At 45.2% G+C, this 17289-nt stretch overlaps 1 protein-coding gene across 7 annotated transcripts in view; it reads right to left on the reverse strand.

The window, feature by feature from the left end:
- Window positions 1–380: 380 nt before the first annotated feature.
- Window positions 381–17289, reverse strand: part of LOC143788704 (flavin-containing monooxygenase 5-like) — a 269606-nt gene continuing 252697 nt past the window's right edge. For 5 of the 7 annotated variants that reach the window (XM_077278537.1, XM_077278541.1, XM_077278538.1 and 2 more), the window contains one exon: window positions 1506–1728. In XM_077278537.1, the coding sequence (XP_077134652.1) occupies window positions 1528–1728 (201 nt within the window). In that variant the 3' untranslated portion in view covers window positions 1506–1527. Of the gene's footprint in view, window positions 1729–17289 lie in introns of all 7 variants that reach the window. The other 2 variants (XM_077278536.1, XM_077278535.1) reach the window with 2 other exon arrangements.

The raw sequence follows: 17289 nt of genomic DNA on the forward strand, positions 1-17289 counted from the left end.
TCACCCCAGCGGCCCCCCCCAACCGAATACCACAGGTGGCGTCACGAACAAACTTTATTATCAAAACCCCTTTAAAGACTATCCCTTTTATTTGGGTGCCCAGGGCCACGGACCGGGTCACACCCACTGTGACATCCCCTTTAAGTACCAGACCCGGTACCGAGTACCCCACGGCCTTGGCGGGCGTCCCACTTGTGTGATTCCTACCAGCTACACAGGAGACCAGGCAAGCAACCCCACATCAGCAGAACCTCTTACCTCCTGATGCAGAAGTGAGGGGCTCTGCTGGTCCTACTTCCTATCCATTTCTTTTTGTTTAAGTACGGTAGTATTATTATATGTCCTTCATGACAGTAAAATTCAGATTTAATAACCCCAGCAAGGCTGACCCTTTTTGAGGCCTCAAATGTATTTTCTTTCTTTTTTTCAATTTCACATTCAAAAGCCATAACATTTTTATTTTTCCTTTGATGTAGCCATACAAAGGCTTTGCTTGTGGGATAAGTTGTATTTATCAGTGGCACAATTTTGGCATACACATAATTAATTTACCAACTTTTTTTAACTTTTTATGGGTTTAGTAGGATTATTGTGATAGCAAATGTTTATCATTTTATATTTTTACTGTTTTTGCACAATATTCTATCCAACAGTAAAATCATTTTTTTAAGTATGGATTCATTTAAAATTATAAATAAAGGCATACTCGCCTTCCAGCATCCCGTGAATCCAGTGCAGGCCGTAGATCTGGGCCAGCTACAAAAGTAATTTCGGCTCCATTTGGAAGTCACAGCATTATTGCCGCCTGTTATTGGCTGCAGAGGTCAGGTGAGCAGTAAAGCGCATCATTGGAAAAACATCTGATGGCATGCTCTTCTAGACACTTGTACATTCCAGCCAATTACAGAAATGTCGCAGACCTTCACAGCTGTATGAATTAGCTGGGGACACTGGGAGGCCATTATTATTATTTTATTTTATTTTATGAAGGACAAACCCTTTAAATTGCCCCATAAATTTTAGACCATGTATCCTAAACCAATCTCACATTCCAACTTTTGGCTAACATGGCATATTGAAATTCATGTAAAATTGTTTGTATACAGTTTACACAGCATTAAAAAAACAACTAGTAATATCAACCTTTGCTGAAAACCACCTGTAAGTAACCATAGCAAGCTTGAGAGATACTATCCAACCAGTCAATCTCGATGAGACTAAGTGCGATGCTGTTATTCTTTCTAAAATTCAGATTTGTCATGATTAATTAGTGCTATTTAACAAACGACCAAGCAGGTCCTGCTTTTTTCCAAGCCATTTTAGACTCTTTGTTTGATCAGTGTTCTGATAAATCTATGAAAGACAAGTGGCTCATCAATGCTTTTAAAAGTGGTTTCCCACATTTAAGTCTTGCAGATTTTACGTTCCACATACTGTCTTTACAGTGTTTTATGATATTTATTTCAACACAATAATCTACAAAATATAGATAATAAATATAAATAATTACTAAAAAAAGTATACATTTTACCTATGTCGTGTCGCAAGTCCGTAATTGCCATGATTAAATCTCTGATTGATTTCTCTTTCTGTCACGTAGTTTAGCAATTTAGGAAAAATTTGGTAGATCAAGCTCCCAAATCGAGTTAACTTTGCAATGTCCACCGGATAGCCATTGGTAGAAACACGATTTACAATCCAAGCTCCTCTTCTTGTGCTTAGAAATACCTTAGCAGAACAAACAGATCCTTCATATCCAATGTTCATTGTTTATTTGACATTCAATATAATTCTTATATAAATAGTTGGACTGGTCCAATTTATTTCAGAAAATAATCCTTAAACTTTCCTTTATTTAATGATTCCCCTGTCCCTTATCTATCTCATTGCTATGATACAAGGAACAAAAGACCTCCCTTTTATCTAGAGAGCCCCTGGCTTTAGATGGCATCAGAGATCTGTACACTGATGGAAAGCACCTTTGCACAAGGATTATTATTCTAGGTCACAGGTGCACAACAGTTATTGGTCCAGGGGCCTCAATGACATACTTACAAATCCCAAAGGCCATAAAAAATGTAAAGGGGTACTTACATAAATGTATCACCATCAGTACACATTAATACTGTATCACTGTAAGTAATATCTGCAATTTGTATGTAGCCCCTTCTCATGTACATCACCATGGAATCAATGGTGCTATATAAATAAATAATAATACTACATCACTAGGACCAAGTTTTGAGTATTTGAGGAGGATTTGGAGGATTCTGCACCAAAAAATAGTGTGAACATACGCTAATTTATCAAACCAAAAAGAAAAAAAGTGTAGTGGCACAACTCACTGTTCGGAGGATATGTCAAGGTGTACCATCAGAATGGAGCAAGTCCACAGACGTCTAGTACGGCGGTGCTAACGTTAAGAAAAAATAGTCTTTCACAGATGAAGAGCAAGAGGATAGACGTAGCACTCACCGACACTAAGGTGCGAAAGTTTTCTTTATTGCAGCATGTATAATAACATCTTCACGGCACGGGGGAGTCTAGCAAGTGAGCAGCGTGCAGGATGGGACAACAGCCGTTTCGTGCTGAACAATAGCGCTTCTACGGGTCCATGTCAGAGAGGAAGTTCCGCCGGGAGAAAAAGGGGAGTAACCCCTCCCCCTGCGTCAAACTCCCAATCGGACTATGGACAAGGTGCAAAGTGCGTTAAAATCATTTAAAAACAAAAGGTAACAAACCGATAATTATAATTGGACACATATAGATCTTTTTACAACAGTTTTTATCGCAAACATTCTTACTATCCGAGATAACGCAACCTCCTATAACGCAAACATTATGATGGTATGGACATTAAGGAGCTATATATATCCTTACAAGCTAGATCCCATCTGGGTGCGTTTTCAATATACCTCAATAAACTATAATAGCGGTATTTTTTCAATAAGTATAAAAATATAACTACATTATCTATATAATATGAATAAAATGTTCTATCCAAATTTCAAAAGATTTAAATGTTCATAACAAAAAACACATTAGTTAATCTGATATTTAAGGCACAGACCATCTTAATCAATCAGGGGGTATAGTCATAAATTGAGATTCCCATAGTATCGCAAGTATCTTACAGGAAGATAGCCATGTCCACTCTATCGTTAAAACCAGCAGGGCCAGTGGCACGTGTCCGCATTATCCACTTGGCTTCTTGTTGTAACAAAATTTTACCTAAGTCACCTCCTTGCGCCAGCGGGGTGACTCTCTCAATACCTGCATAGGTGAGTACAGTTGGATCTCCCCCATGAACCTCTCTAATATGACTAATAAGCCTTGGTACCCCTTTACCTGATGTAATCGATTTAAAATGCTCCCTGAAGCGTATATATAATTTGCGTATTGTTTTCCCTATATAAAATCGTTTACATGGGCAGAAAAGGGCATAGACAACGTACTCTGTTTTGCATGAGATGAATTGTCGTACATTGTGCATTATATGGCCAATCTGCAAAGATTGACCCAACACATGATACTGACAGAACTGACATTGCCCACACCGATAGTTTCCTTTTGGGATGGTTTGATCCAACCAAGTACTTTTTTTATCTTTTACAACTCAATTACGTATCAATACATCCCTCACCCTAGTGCTCCTTCTATTAGATACAAGTGGTCCTCCTACAGTTTTATCCACCAAATCTTTGTCACCTTCCAAAACATGCCAATGTTTACGGATGGTGGAACGTATCTCACCATCCATAGGGCCATATTGGAAGCAGAATGTAAACCTCTGTTTTGATTTATCTCGTGGTCTCTCCTCCTGGTGGGACATTATTCCCACTCGTTCTGCTGTGGTTTTTAACAAATTTTCTGGATACCCTCTATCTCGAAATCTATGAAAGAGTTCCTCCGATTGCGACTGAAAACCAATTGATGTATTATTTAGTCGCCGTGTCCTCAATAGTTGACTATAGGGTAGGGCTCTTTTTACATGATTCGGATGGTAACTGTCATAATGCAGAATGGAATTGACAGAAGTAGGTTTTCGGAAGATAGATGTGCAAATCTCCCCTTCTAATACCTTCACAGCTACATCGAGAAAATCTATACTGGTGCCCCCAAATAAACGTGTGAAAGACATCCCCATTGTGTTACAGTCGTTGAGGTAATTAACAAATGCCTCAAATTCTTTTTCAGTGCCATCCCATATTAGGATCACGTCATCCACATACCTCATGTAGAGTTTAATGTGTTTCAAGATGACGTTCCTAGAAGAATACACATAATCTTCTTCAAACACCGCCATGTATAGATTGGCGAACGTACATGCAGCCGGGGTCCCCATGGCAGTCCCCGTGGTCTGTCTGTACCATACATCCAAGAACATGAATGTATTGTGTGTGAGTATAAAACTCAAACCTTCACACACAAAATCAATATATCCAGGACTTTTGTCAGTGGTATTCAAAATCCTTCTGACAGTATCTACACCTAAATTTTGAGGGATATTAGTGTACAGACTGACCACGTCAATGGATGCCAGGGAGAACCCCGGCTGCCAGACGAAATTCTGAATGTGTCTCAAAAAAGAATTAGTATCTTTAATATACGACGGGATGTCGCTCAAAAGGGGGCGTAGAAGCCAATCAATGTACTGGGATAGGGGCTCAGTGAGCGACCCTATCCCAGACACGATCGGTCTACCCGGGGGACATGTGACTGATTTGTGGATTTTCGGCAAATAATACCAGTGGGGCTTGGTAGGGAAGTTAGGAAATAACTTCTCTGCCTTCTTTTGTGTTAGCACCCCACTCTCCACTGATTTCCTAAGAAACGTGCACAGGTTGCTTTTAAATTTTTGTGTGGGGTCTCCCGATAGTCGGGCATAGGTAGTGGTGTCTGACGATTGCCTCTCAGCTTCCGCTAAGTATGCTTCTCTTGTTAATAGGACCGTCTTGCCCCCCTTATCAGCGGGGTGTACGATAACATCAGTCCAACTAGCTATTTCCATCAGAGCTTTTTTCTCATCAACTGCCAAATTCGGGGTTGCTTTCTTATATAATAACGCTTCTATGTCTTTTAAAACTAGTGTCCCGAATAGATCGATCAAATTCCCTGGAGATACGGGAGGCATATATGTGGAAGGGACTCCACCCATAAAGGGAGTGATTTCCCTCAAAGTAGATTTCTCTGTCCTCACGGGTTCCGTATCTGTTAGGCTAAGTAGTTGTAAAGCGTCATGGCGATGATCAAAAAGAACATCTTCTTTTGCACCTGCCATGAAACCTAATGGTCCCACTACACAGGGTTTTTCTCCCTCTACGATATTAGTATTCGTTGTATTAGAAAGAAAAGATTTATATAGATGCATTTTTCTAGTAGCCTTCAATAAATCTATCTGAAAAGAAACAAAATCAAAATCATTTGGAATGCAGTAGTTTAAGCCTTTAGACAATAACGACAACTGGGCTGAATTCAGTTCATGATGTGTCAGATTAAGCACATAATCTTCCAGACAAGTTCTCAATAGCGTTCCTGTCTCCATGACACAAATTTCCTCTTGTGCTGTCGATCGGGGCCATGACTTGCGTTTGCCCCTCCGTGTTTTCCTCCTAAAGGGAGTAACGCAGCTGCTTGGGCTTCTGACATCGGGTCTTCTGATGATCCTGCATTAATAGTTGGACCCTCACTCAAACTAGAGTCAGATTCAGTTGTTAAGTAGTCTTTTTTATAATTCTGTTGGTTTCGCCTTTTTTTAAAACTGCGTTTTCTTTGTCTGAAACTGCCTCCACTATTATTTGCACCTCGATTATCTTTATTCACTTTGTTCCAATTAAAAATGTTACCAGAATCATAACCGTTTTTATCGCAGAAAAATGTATCTCTTTTTCTCTGCTTTATCTCCGCTTGTATGGGAATAAAGTTTAGCGTCTAGTTTTTTATTAAATGCTGTCCATTGACTCTCGGTTAATCTGCTCCGCAGTTCAGACTGTGTTTTAGCGATATCCGCACTCACTATGTCATAGTTTTTTATGTTTGATTTAAGTACTAAATGCAGCAGCTCCTGGGAACATCGTAACATCACTTGTTCCCATTCCATTTTGAGTGTGGTATCACTGCTAAAATAGGACATTTCTTTCCACACACGCAGTCCTCTTGGAACTCGTACATTATCGACATATGATCGTAGTGAGTTATTAGTCCAGAATAATCTGATTTCTCTCTCTGAGAGATTGGTCAGTTTGAATTCCAAAGACCTCGTGCTTAGCATATGCACCTCGTCTGCCTGTTCGCACTCCTTAAAATAATTAACCACATCCTCCCGGCCGGCTTGCAAGCTGACACGCACCGGTGCAACGTCTGGTTCCATAATGAGATGTTGTGTACAATCTCAAGTCCCGGTACACCACCTCTTACTGAAAGCGTGCTCACTCAAAAGAATTGATCCAACAAACCAAAAAGAAAAATAGTGTAGTGGTACAACTCACTGTTCGGAGGATATGTCAAGGTGTACCATCAGAATGGAGCAAGTCCACAGACGTCTAGTACGGCGGTGCTAACGTTAAGAAAAAACAGTCTTTCACAGATGAAGAGCAAGAGGATAGACGTAGCACTCACCGGCACTAAGGTGCGAAAGTTTTCTTTATTGCAGCATGTATAATAACATCTTCATGGCACGGGGGAGTCTAGCAAGTGAGGAGCGTGCAGGACGGGACAACAGCCGTTTCGCGCTGAACAATAGCGCTTCTACGGGTCCATGTCAGAGAGGAAGTTCCGCCGGGAGAAAAAGGTGAGTAACCCCTCTCCCTGCGTCAAACTCCCAATCGGACTATGGACAAGGTGCAAAGTGCGTTAAAATCATTTAAAAACAAAAGGTAACAAACTGATAATTATAATTGGACACATATAGATCTTTTTACAACAGTTTTTATCGCAAACATTCTTGCGATGTCTGTTATGATCCTTAGTGGTTGAGGATCACAAATTACTCCAGCTAAGTAACAAACCTAGGACAAGCTCTAGGGAGGTGGCAAACTGGACTGACCGCAAATCTGAACCTATCCAAACACACTAGAAGCAGCCGGTGAACGTGCCTAAAAATCCTAGACGTCTCGAGCCCGCCTGAGGAACTAACTACCCCTAGAGAGAAAGAAAGACCTCTCTTGCCTCCAGAGAAATAATCCCCAAAGATATAGAAGCCCCCAACAGATAATAACGGTGAGGTAAGAGGAAGACACATACACAGGGGTGAAAGCAGATTCAGCAATTGAGGCCCACTAATACTAGATAGCAGAAAATAGAAAAGAGAATCTATGCGGTCAGTAAAAAACCCTTACAAAATATCCACTCAGATTTCAAGAACCCCCACACCAACTAATGGTGTGGGGGGAGAAACTCAGTCCCCTAGAGCAACCAGCAAGCGAGGAAATCACATTTTAGCGAACTGGACAAAAAAAACATAATGAACACTGATAATCAAAAAATGATCAAACAAAAACTTAGATTGTCTTGGAGAGACTGGGAGCAAGGTAGACACAAGGAATCTGAAGAGCACTGAATACATTGATAGCAGGCAAGGAACTGAGTCTCCAGGTGAGCTAAATAGGAAACCAACCAAGGAAAACGAACCAGCTGATGTAGCCAACCTGCAGAAAGACAACACTACACAGTACCGCTTGTGACCACTAGAGGGAGCCCAAAAATAGAATTCACAACACATGTCCCCCGGGTAGACCGATCGTGTCTGGGATAGGGTCGCTCACTGAGCCCCTATCCCAGTACATTGATTGGCTTCTACGCCCCCTTTTGAGCGACATCCCGTCGTATATTAAAGATACTAATTCTTTTTTGAGACACATTCAGAATTTCGTCTGCCAGCCGGGGTTCTCCCTGGCATCCATTGACGTGGTCAGTCTGTACACTAATATCCCTCAAAATTTAGGTGTAGATACTGTCAGAAGGATTTTGAATACCACTGACAAAAGTCCTGGATATATCGATTTTGTGTGTGAAGGTTTGAGTTTTATACTCACACACAATGCATTCATGTTCTTGGATGTATGGTACAGACAGACCACGGGGACTGCCATGGGGACCCCCGCTGCGTGTACGTTCGCCAATCTATACATGGCGGTGTTTGAAGAAGATTATGTGTATTCTTCTAGGAACGTCTTCTTGAAACACATTAAACTCTACATGAGGTATGTGGATGACGTGATCCTAATATGGGATGGCACTGAAAAAGAATTTGAGGCATTTGTTAATTACCTCAACGACTGTAACACAATGGGGATGTCTTTCACACGTTTATTTGGGGGCACCAGTATAGATTTTCTCGATGTAGCTGTGAAGGTAGTAGAAGGGGAGATTTGCACATCTATCTTCCGAAAACCTACTTCTGTCAATTCCATTCTGCATTATGACAGTTACCATCCGAATCATGTAAAAAGAGCCCTACCCTATAGTCAACTATTGAGGACACGGCGACTAAATAATACATCAATTGGTTTTCAGTCACAATCGGAGGAACTCTTTCATAGATTTCAAGATAGAGGGTATCCAGAAAATTTGTTAAAAACCACAGCAGAACGAGTGGGAATAATGTCCCACCAGGAGGAGAGACCACGAGATAAATCAAAACAGAGGTTTACATTCTGCTTCCAATATGGCCCTATGGATGGTGAGATACGTTCCACCATCCGTAAACATTGGCATGTTTTGGAAGGTGACAAAGATTTGGTGGATAAAACTGTAGGAGGACCACTTGTATCTAATAGAAGGAGCACTAGGGTGAGGGATGTATTGATACGTAATCGAGTTGTAAAAGATAAAAAAAAGTACTTGGTTGGATCAAACCATCCCAAAAGGAAACTATCGGTGTGGGCAATGTCAGTTCTGTCAGTATCATGTGTTGGGTCAATCTTTGCAGATTGGCCATATAATGCACAATGTACGACAATTCATCTCATGCAAAACAGAGTACGTTGTCTATGCCCTTTTCTGCCCATGTAAACGATTTTATATAGGGAAAACAATACGCAAATTATATATACGCTTCAGGGAGCATTTTAAATCGATTACATCAGGTAAAGGGGTACCAAGGCTTATTAGTCATATTAGAGAGGTTCATGGGGGAGATCCAACTGTACTCACCTATGCAGGTATTGAGAGAGTCACCCCGCTGGCGCAAGGAGGTGACTTAGGTAAAATTTTGTTACAACAAGAAGCCAAGTGGATAATGCGGACACGTGCCACTGGCCCTGCTGGTTTTAACGATAGAGTGGACATGGCTATCTTCCTGTAAGATACTTGCGATACTATGGGAATCTCAATTTATGACTATACCCCCTGATTGATTAAGATGTTCTGTGCCTTAAATATCAGATTAACTAATGTGTTTTTTGTTATGAATATTTTCTTGAAAGAACATTTAAATCTTTTGAAATTTGGATAGAACATTTTATTCATATTATATAGATAATGTAGTTATATTTTTATACTTATTGAAAAAATACCGCTATTATAGTTTATTGAGGTATATTGAAAACGCACCCAGATGGGATCTAGCTTGTAGGGATATATATAGCTCCTTAATGTCCATACCATCATAATGTTTGCGTTATAGGAGGTTGCGTTATCTCGGATAGTAAGAATGTTTGCGATAAAAACTGTTGTAAAAAGATCTATATGTGTCCAATTATAATTATCGGTTTGTTACCTTTTGTTTTTAAATGATTTTAACGCACTTTGCACCTTGTCCATAGTCCGATTGGGAGTTTGACGCAGGGGGAGGGGTTACTCACCTTTTTCTCCCGGCGGAACTTCCTCTCTGACATGGACCCGTAGAAGCGCTTTTGTTCAGCGCGAAACGGCTGTTGTCCCGTCCTGCACGCTCCTCACTTGCTAGACTCCCCCGTGCTGTGAAGATGTTAATATACATGCTGCAATAAAGAAAACTTTCGCACCTTAGTGCCGGTGAGTGCTACGTCTATCCTCTTGCTCTTCATACGCTAATTTATACTGAGTTTTTGGAGCAGAAATTGAGCTTAATCTCACCAAATCCTCATCGTAATTTCAAATCACTAAGTTTTGAGGATCTTTAAGTTTTAACATAGCCATTTAGCACTTTACGGATTGCTATATGTGTACAAGGTCAGAACCACCATTGGCACATGAGTGCAATGCAAGAACCACTGTCAGTTCATGGAAGCGGCGCTAGAACCACCGTTAGTACATGAATAAATCACCAAGCTAAGTACAGTGATCAACTGCAATCTCAGGTCAGCCCCATGTACAATTGCATCACATGAACCTACATCTCCCAGTATGTCTTTAACGATGGTAAGGAGATACTGGGAGTTGTTGTTAACAGTCTTCATCAGACTTCAGACCATATAGGAACCAGAACACTGAAGAGAAGCAGGAAGGATCACAAAAACAATTACATCCAGGTACCTTATATTTGTCATATTCTCTGATTGAAGTTGTTGCCATCCTTTTTGTCTCCATGTAGTACAGACCCCATGATGATATTTCATGCCCAGAGCTCATCTCTGCAGATTTCACTCTTCTCTGTATTCAACAGCACTTCCTGACACGGTGCCCTTAAAAATTAAAGTGTCATTATATTGACCCACAAATAAAAATATCTCCCATACTGCACCCCTGAATAAATAATCGCCTGTGCTTCCTGCATAAAATATCAACTCCCACATTGCAGCTCTGCAAAATATCCCCCCACACTACACCTCTGCAAAATGTCTCTCCCCCACACTACACCTCTGCAAAATGTCTCCCCCCCACACTACACCTCTGCAAAATGTCTCCCCCCACACTACACCTCTGCAAAATGTCTCCCCCCCACACTACACCTCTGCAAAATGTCTCGCCACCACACTACACCTCTGCAAAATGTCCCTAGCATACTGCACCTCTCTAAAATGTCCCTCCCACACTACACCTCTGCAAAATGTCCATTGCACACTACAACTCTGCAAAATATCCCCCCCACACTACACTGCTGCAAAATGTACCCCCCACACTGCACCTCTCTAAAATGTCCCTCCCACACTACACCTCTGCAAAATGTCTCGCCCCCACACTACACCTCTGCAAAATGTCCCTAGCATACTGCACCTCTCTAAAATGTCCCTCCCACACTACACCTCTGCAAAATGTCCATTGCACACTACAACTCTGCAAAATGTCCATTGCACACTACAACTCTGCAAAATATCCCCCACACACTACACCGCTGCAAAATGTACCCCCCACACTGCACCTCTCTAAAATGTCCCTCCCACACTACACCTCTGCAAAATGTCCATTGCACACTACAACTCTGCAAAATATCCCCCCCACACTACACCGCTGCAAAATGTCCCCCCCCACTACACCTCTGCAAAATGTCCCTCCCAAACTACACCTCTGCAAAATGTTCCACCTACACTACACCTCTGCAAAATGTCCATCACACACTGCACCTCTGCAAAATGTCCCCTACACACTGCCCCTCTGCAAAATATCACTCGCATACTGCCCCTCTGCAAAATGTCCCCTTACACTGTCCCTTTGCAAAATATCCCCGTACACTGCCCGTCTGCAAAATATCCCTCCCACACTACACCTCTGCAAAATGTCCCCAGCATACTTCCCCTCTGCACAATATCCTCATTCCTTATCCCTCTGCAAAATATATTCCCACACACTGCCTCTCTGTCAAATATCCCTTGCACACTTCCCCTCTGCCAAATATCCCCCCACATTGCCCATTAGTGATGAGTAGTGTTGAGCGATACTTTCCGATATCGGAAAGTATCGGTATCGGAAAGTATCGGCCGATACCGTCAAAATATCGGATCCAATCCGATACCGATACCCGATCCCAATGCAAGTCAATGGGACGAAAATATCGGAATTAAAATAAACCCTTTATAAACTTGTAGGTTAATTCTACATGAAGGAAAACAACTAAGAATAATGTAGGATGTATTGGGGGACGTGGCGGAGACATTAAAGGCACAGAGGTTTAGCCCAATGTAATAGAATAGCAGGATTTTGGGTTTTTTTTATGACGTTCGGCGGTAGAAAGATTTTGACTATGTTAATTTTTTTTTTTATTTTGTCAGATATTGATGTTTCACTACTTCCACGCCCTTCACCTTCTTTTTTACTTCTCCCACACTTTCTTCTTCATTATCCTCATCATCAGCTTCTTTGACATCAACTTCTTCACCTTATTCATCTTCTTCATCTTCTACCTATTATTTTTTTGGTTACATTGTTCATATTCTTTTTATTTTACTATTATCTTCATCATATTCTACTTCTTCATCATATTCTTATTTGTGACAGGCATTCCCGTAGTTGTTATCTATAAAAGTTTGAAGATTACACCTTCCGTTCTGCCTGTCACAAAACAGTTACATTTGTCCGCGTTCAGTTTGGCCTGCAGCATCAGGCTTTATCCAGGGGCACCACGAGGAGGAACGGACTCACCCCCATACACTGCTTAGTCTTCTTCTGCTTATAATTTAGATAATATTTTTTGCTCTGATATTTAGTGTTATGCTTAATGTTCTTCTGCTCTTTGTTCTGCAGCCTCTTGTTCTTCTGCTTCTCGGTCTTCCAGGTCGTCGTCGTCTCCAGGGTCGTCGTCTCCGGGGTCGTCGTCATCGGGGTGGTCTTCAGGGTCGTCGTCTCCGGGGTCGTCATCATCGGGGTGGTCTTCGGGGTCATCGTCTCCAGGGTCGTCGTCATCACGGTGGTTGTCGTCTCTGGTGTCGTCGTCATCTTAGGGGTGGTCTTCCGGGTCATCGTGTTTAGTCTCTTGAACTTGGAAATGTAGCAGAAGGTACAAGAAGGCTGAGAAAATGCCGAGAACCAGCTGATGGAACTGGAACTCGGATGGCTACCCGAAGGTCCAAGAGCCAATGGAACTACCGAGGACCAGCTGACGTTACTGGAACCCGGTTACTAAGCAGGAGGTACCCGTGCCTGAAAGCACTACCAAGGACCACCTGACGTTGGTGGAACTCGGATACCCAGAGGGAGGCACCTAAGACAAAGGCTCTGCCCAGAACCAGCTGACGGTACTGGAACCAGGATGGGGAGCAGAAGGTACAAGAGCAAAAGACACTGCCGAGAACCAGCTGACGGTGCTGGAACCCGGATGGGTAGCCGAAGGTCCAAGAGCCAATGGAACTACCGAGGACCAGCTGACGTTACTGGAACCCGGTTACTAAGCAGGAGGTACCCGTGCCTGAAAGCACTACCAAGGACCACCTGACGTTGGTGGAACTCGGATACCCAGAGGGAGGCACCTAAGCCAAAGGCTCTGCCCGGAACCAGCTGACGGTACTGGAACCAGGATGGGGAGCAGAAGGTACAAGAGCAAGTGTCTGCGTGGCTTTTGCAGGACACGATGCCGGCTGCACAGCAGGGGAACAGCTGGCGGTGCTGAACCCCACTGACACATTGGCTGGTGTTTTTCTCTGTGCAGCTAGCAGTACCGGGCCCCAACTGGCGGTGTTGGAGCCCGGGGTCAGCAGGAGGAGGAGATGGAGCAGAGTGTAGGCCGAAGCCTGCACTGGCGGCAGCTTTTGGGTCTGTTGTGCCTGCGTGGCAGTTGCAGGACACGTTGCCGGCTGCACAGCAGGGGAACAGCTGGCGGTGCTGAACCCCACTGACACATTGGCTGGTGTTTTTCTCTGTGCAGCTAGCAGTACCGGGCCCCAACTGGCGGTGTTGGAGCCCAGGGCTCTGCAGGGGGAGCAGAGTGTAGGCCGAAGCCTAATTGAACCAATTTCAAAGGTAACCTTTAACCCCCCCTCAGGGGTTACAAAGTAGAAGAGCCACAGCTTATGCAGCAGTGGTGCTGCACAAGTCAAAGGTTGCTCTTTTAATTTCGCTCCTTGCACACGCTGAATGAAACACGTATAACATTTAGCCCTTTAAACAGTCAAACTGTGTTGGAGGCGCGAGTTCCCTTTGTAATGAGACGCAGCACAGATGTCAAGAATCCCACCTTGGTGCTGGGTGCAGCCTCCTGAGCGTTGTTATTTGCTGTACAGGAGTCTGCGCTGTCGTGTTATCCCCTGGCCTAGCGCTGTTAGCGCTGCCCATCTTCTGACATCATTTAATGTCGGCCGGTGCGGTTCGCGATGACCAAGAATCCCAGCCCCGCAGTGTCTTAACATTGTTAAAACACTGCGGGGCTGGGATTCATGGCCTGACGCAGCACATATGTTCGCCTCTCGCACTCGGGTCCTTACACCCGCTTCAGACTGTGCGGCGTCAGCTGATCCCTTATCGCATGCCACGGCCATGAAGCCGCACAGTCCGCAGAAGGCGGAAGGAGATGAGTGACAACAGGCGAAGATATGCACCGCTCATGCCCATCAATCACACCCTCGCAGTCCCAATAAATAAGACACCGAGGGGCGTTGTGTGGGTCAGGGCGGCCGCAGAGGCGCAGGCAGCCAAACAATGATGCCAGAAGACGGGCAGCGCTACCAAGGGGGTTGCAGCATGTCATTACAAAGGAAAGTCACACCACCGGGACGGTTAAATGGTCACACAGAGGACACATTTTAGACGTGTTTTCAGTTCCACATGTGCGAGGAGAATACGTTTATGAGCCACCTTGCACACATGCAGCATTCCCGCTGTACAAGGTGGCCTTAAAAACGTACAAACGCCTGGGGGAGGGGGGACAGGTTCCCTTCAATTTCAGTTCTTGTGTCTGCGTGGCTTTTGCAGGACACGATGCCGGCTGCACAGCAGGGGAACAGCTGGCGGTGCTGAACCCCACTGACACATTGGCTGGTGTTTTTCTCTGTGCAGCTAGCAGTACCGGGCCCCAACTGGCGGTGTTAGAGCCCGGGGTCAGCAGGAGGAGGAGCAGGAGGAGGAGCAAGAGGGAGGGGAGTGTAGGCCGAAGCCTGCACTGGCGGCAGCTTTGGGTCTGTTGTGCCTGCATGGCGGTCGCAGGACACGTTGCCGGCTACACAGCAGGGGAACAGCTGGCGGTGCTGGACCCCACTGACACATTGGCGAGGTGTTTGGCTGTGCAGCCAGCACTTCCGGACAGCAACTAGCGTTGTTGGAGCCCGGGCTCTGCCGGTGGAGCAGAGTGTAGGCCGAAGCCTAATTGAACCGATTTCAAAGGTAACCTTTAACCCCCCCTCAGGGGTTACAAAGTAGAAGAGCCACAGCTTATGCAGCAGTAGTGCTGCACAAGTCAAAGGTTGCTCTTTTAATTTCGCTCCTTGCACACGCTGAATGAAACACGTATAACATTTAGCCCTTTAAACAGTCAAACTGTGTTGGAGGCGCGAGTTCCCTTTGTAATGAGACGCAGCACAGATGTCAAGAATCCCACCTTGGTGCTGGGTGCAGCCTCCTGAGCGTTGTTATTTGCTGTACAGGAGTCTGCGCTGTCGTATTATCCCCTGGCCTAGCGCTGTTAGCGCTGCCCATCTTCTGACCTCATTTAATGTCGGCCGGTGCGGTTCGCGATGACCATGAATCCCAGCCCCGCAGTGTCTTAACATTGTTAAAACACTGCGGGGCTGGGATTCAGGGCCTGGCGCAGCACATATGTTCGCCTCTCACACTCGGGTCCTTACACCCGCTTCAGACTGTGCGGCGTCATCTGATCCCTTATCGCATGCCACGGCCATGAAGCCGCACAGTCCGCAGAAGGCGGAAGGAGATGAGGGACAGGCGAACTGATGCACTGATCATGCCCGTCAATCACACCCTCGCAGTCCCAATAAATAAGACAACGAGGGGCGTTGTGTGGGTCAGGGCGGCCGCAGAGGCGCAGGCAGCCAAACAATGATGCCAGAAGACGGGCAGCGCTACCTAGGGGGTTGCAGCGTGTCATTACAAAGGAAAGTCACACCACCGGGACGGTTAAATGGTCACACAGAGGACACATTTTAGACGTGTTTTCAGTTCCACATGTGCGAGGAGAATACGTTTATGAGCCACCTTGCACACATGCAGCATTCCCGCTGTACAAGGTGGCCTTAAAAACGTACAAACGCCTGGGGGAGGGGGGACAGGTTCCCTTCAATTTCAGTTCTTGTGTCTGCGTGGCTTTTGCAGGACACGATGCCGGCTGCACAGCAGGGGAACAGCTGGCGGTGCTGAACCCCACTGACACATTGGCTGGTGTTTTTCTCTGTGCAGCTAGCAGTACCGGGCCCCAACTGGCGGTGTTAGAGCCCGGGGTCAGCAGGAGGAGGAGCAGGAGGAGGAGCAAGAGGGAGGGGAGTGTAGGCCGAAGCCTGCACTGGCGGCAGCTTTGGGTCTGTTGTGCCTGCGTGGCGGTCGCAGGACACGTTGCCGGCTACACAGCAGGGGAACAGCTGGCGGTGCTGGACCCCACTGACACATTGGCGAGGTGTTTGGCTCTGTGCAGCCAGCACTTCCGGACAGCAACTAGCGTTGTTGGAGCCCGGGCTCTGCCGGTGGAGCAGAGTGTAGGCCGAAGCCTAATTGAACCGATTTCAAAGGTAACCTTTAACCCCCCCTCAGGGGTTACAAAGTAGAAGAGCCACAGCTTATGCAGCAGTAGTGCTGCACAAGTCAAAGGTTGCTCTTTTAATTTCGCTCCTTGCACACGCTGAATGAAACACGTATAACATTTAGCCCTTTAAACAGTCAAACTGTGTTGGAGGCGCGAGTTCCCTTTGTAATGAGACGCAGCACAGATGTCAAGAATCCCACCTTGGTGCTGGGTGCAGCCTCCTGAGCGTTGTTATTTGCTGTACAGGAGTCTGCGCTGTCGTATTATCCCCTGGCCTAGCGCTGTTAGCGCTGCCCATCTTCTGACCTCATTTAATGTCGGCCGGTGCGGTTCGTGATGACCATGAATCCCAGCCCCGCAGTGTCTTAACATTGTTAAAACACTGCGGGGCTGGGATTCAGGGCCTGGCGCAGCACATATGTTCGCCTCTCACACTCGGGTCCTTACACCCGCTTCAGACTGTGCGGCGTCATCTGATCCCTTATCGCATGCCACGGCCATGAAGCCGCACAGTCCGCAGAAGGCGGAAGGAGATGAGGGACAGGCGAACTGATGCACTGATCATGCCCGTCAATCACACCCTCGCAGTCCCAATAAATAAGACAACGAGGGGCGTTGTGTGGGTCAGGGCGGCCGCAGAGGCGCAGGCAGCCAAACAATGATGCCAGAAGACGGGCAGCGCTACCAAGGGGGTTGCAGCGTGTCATTACAAAGGAAAGTCACACCACCGGGACGGTTAAATGGTCACACAG

This window comes from Ranitomeya variabilis, chromosome 8, assembly GCF_051348905.1.
Source record: "Ranitomeya variabilis isolate aRanVar5 chromosome 8, aRanVar5.hap1, whole genome shotgun sequence".
Lineage (NCBI taxonomy): Eukaryota > Metazoa > Chordata > Amphibia > Anura > Dendrobatidae > Ranitomeya > Ranitomeya variabilis.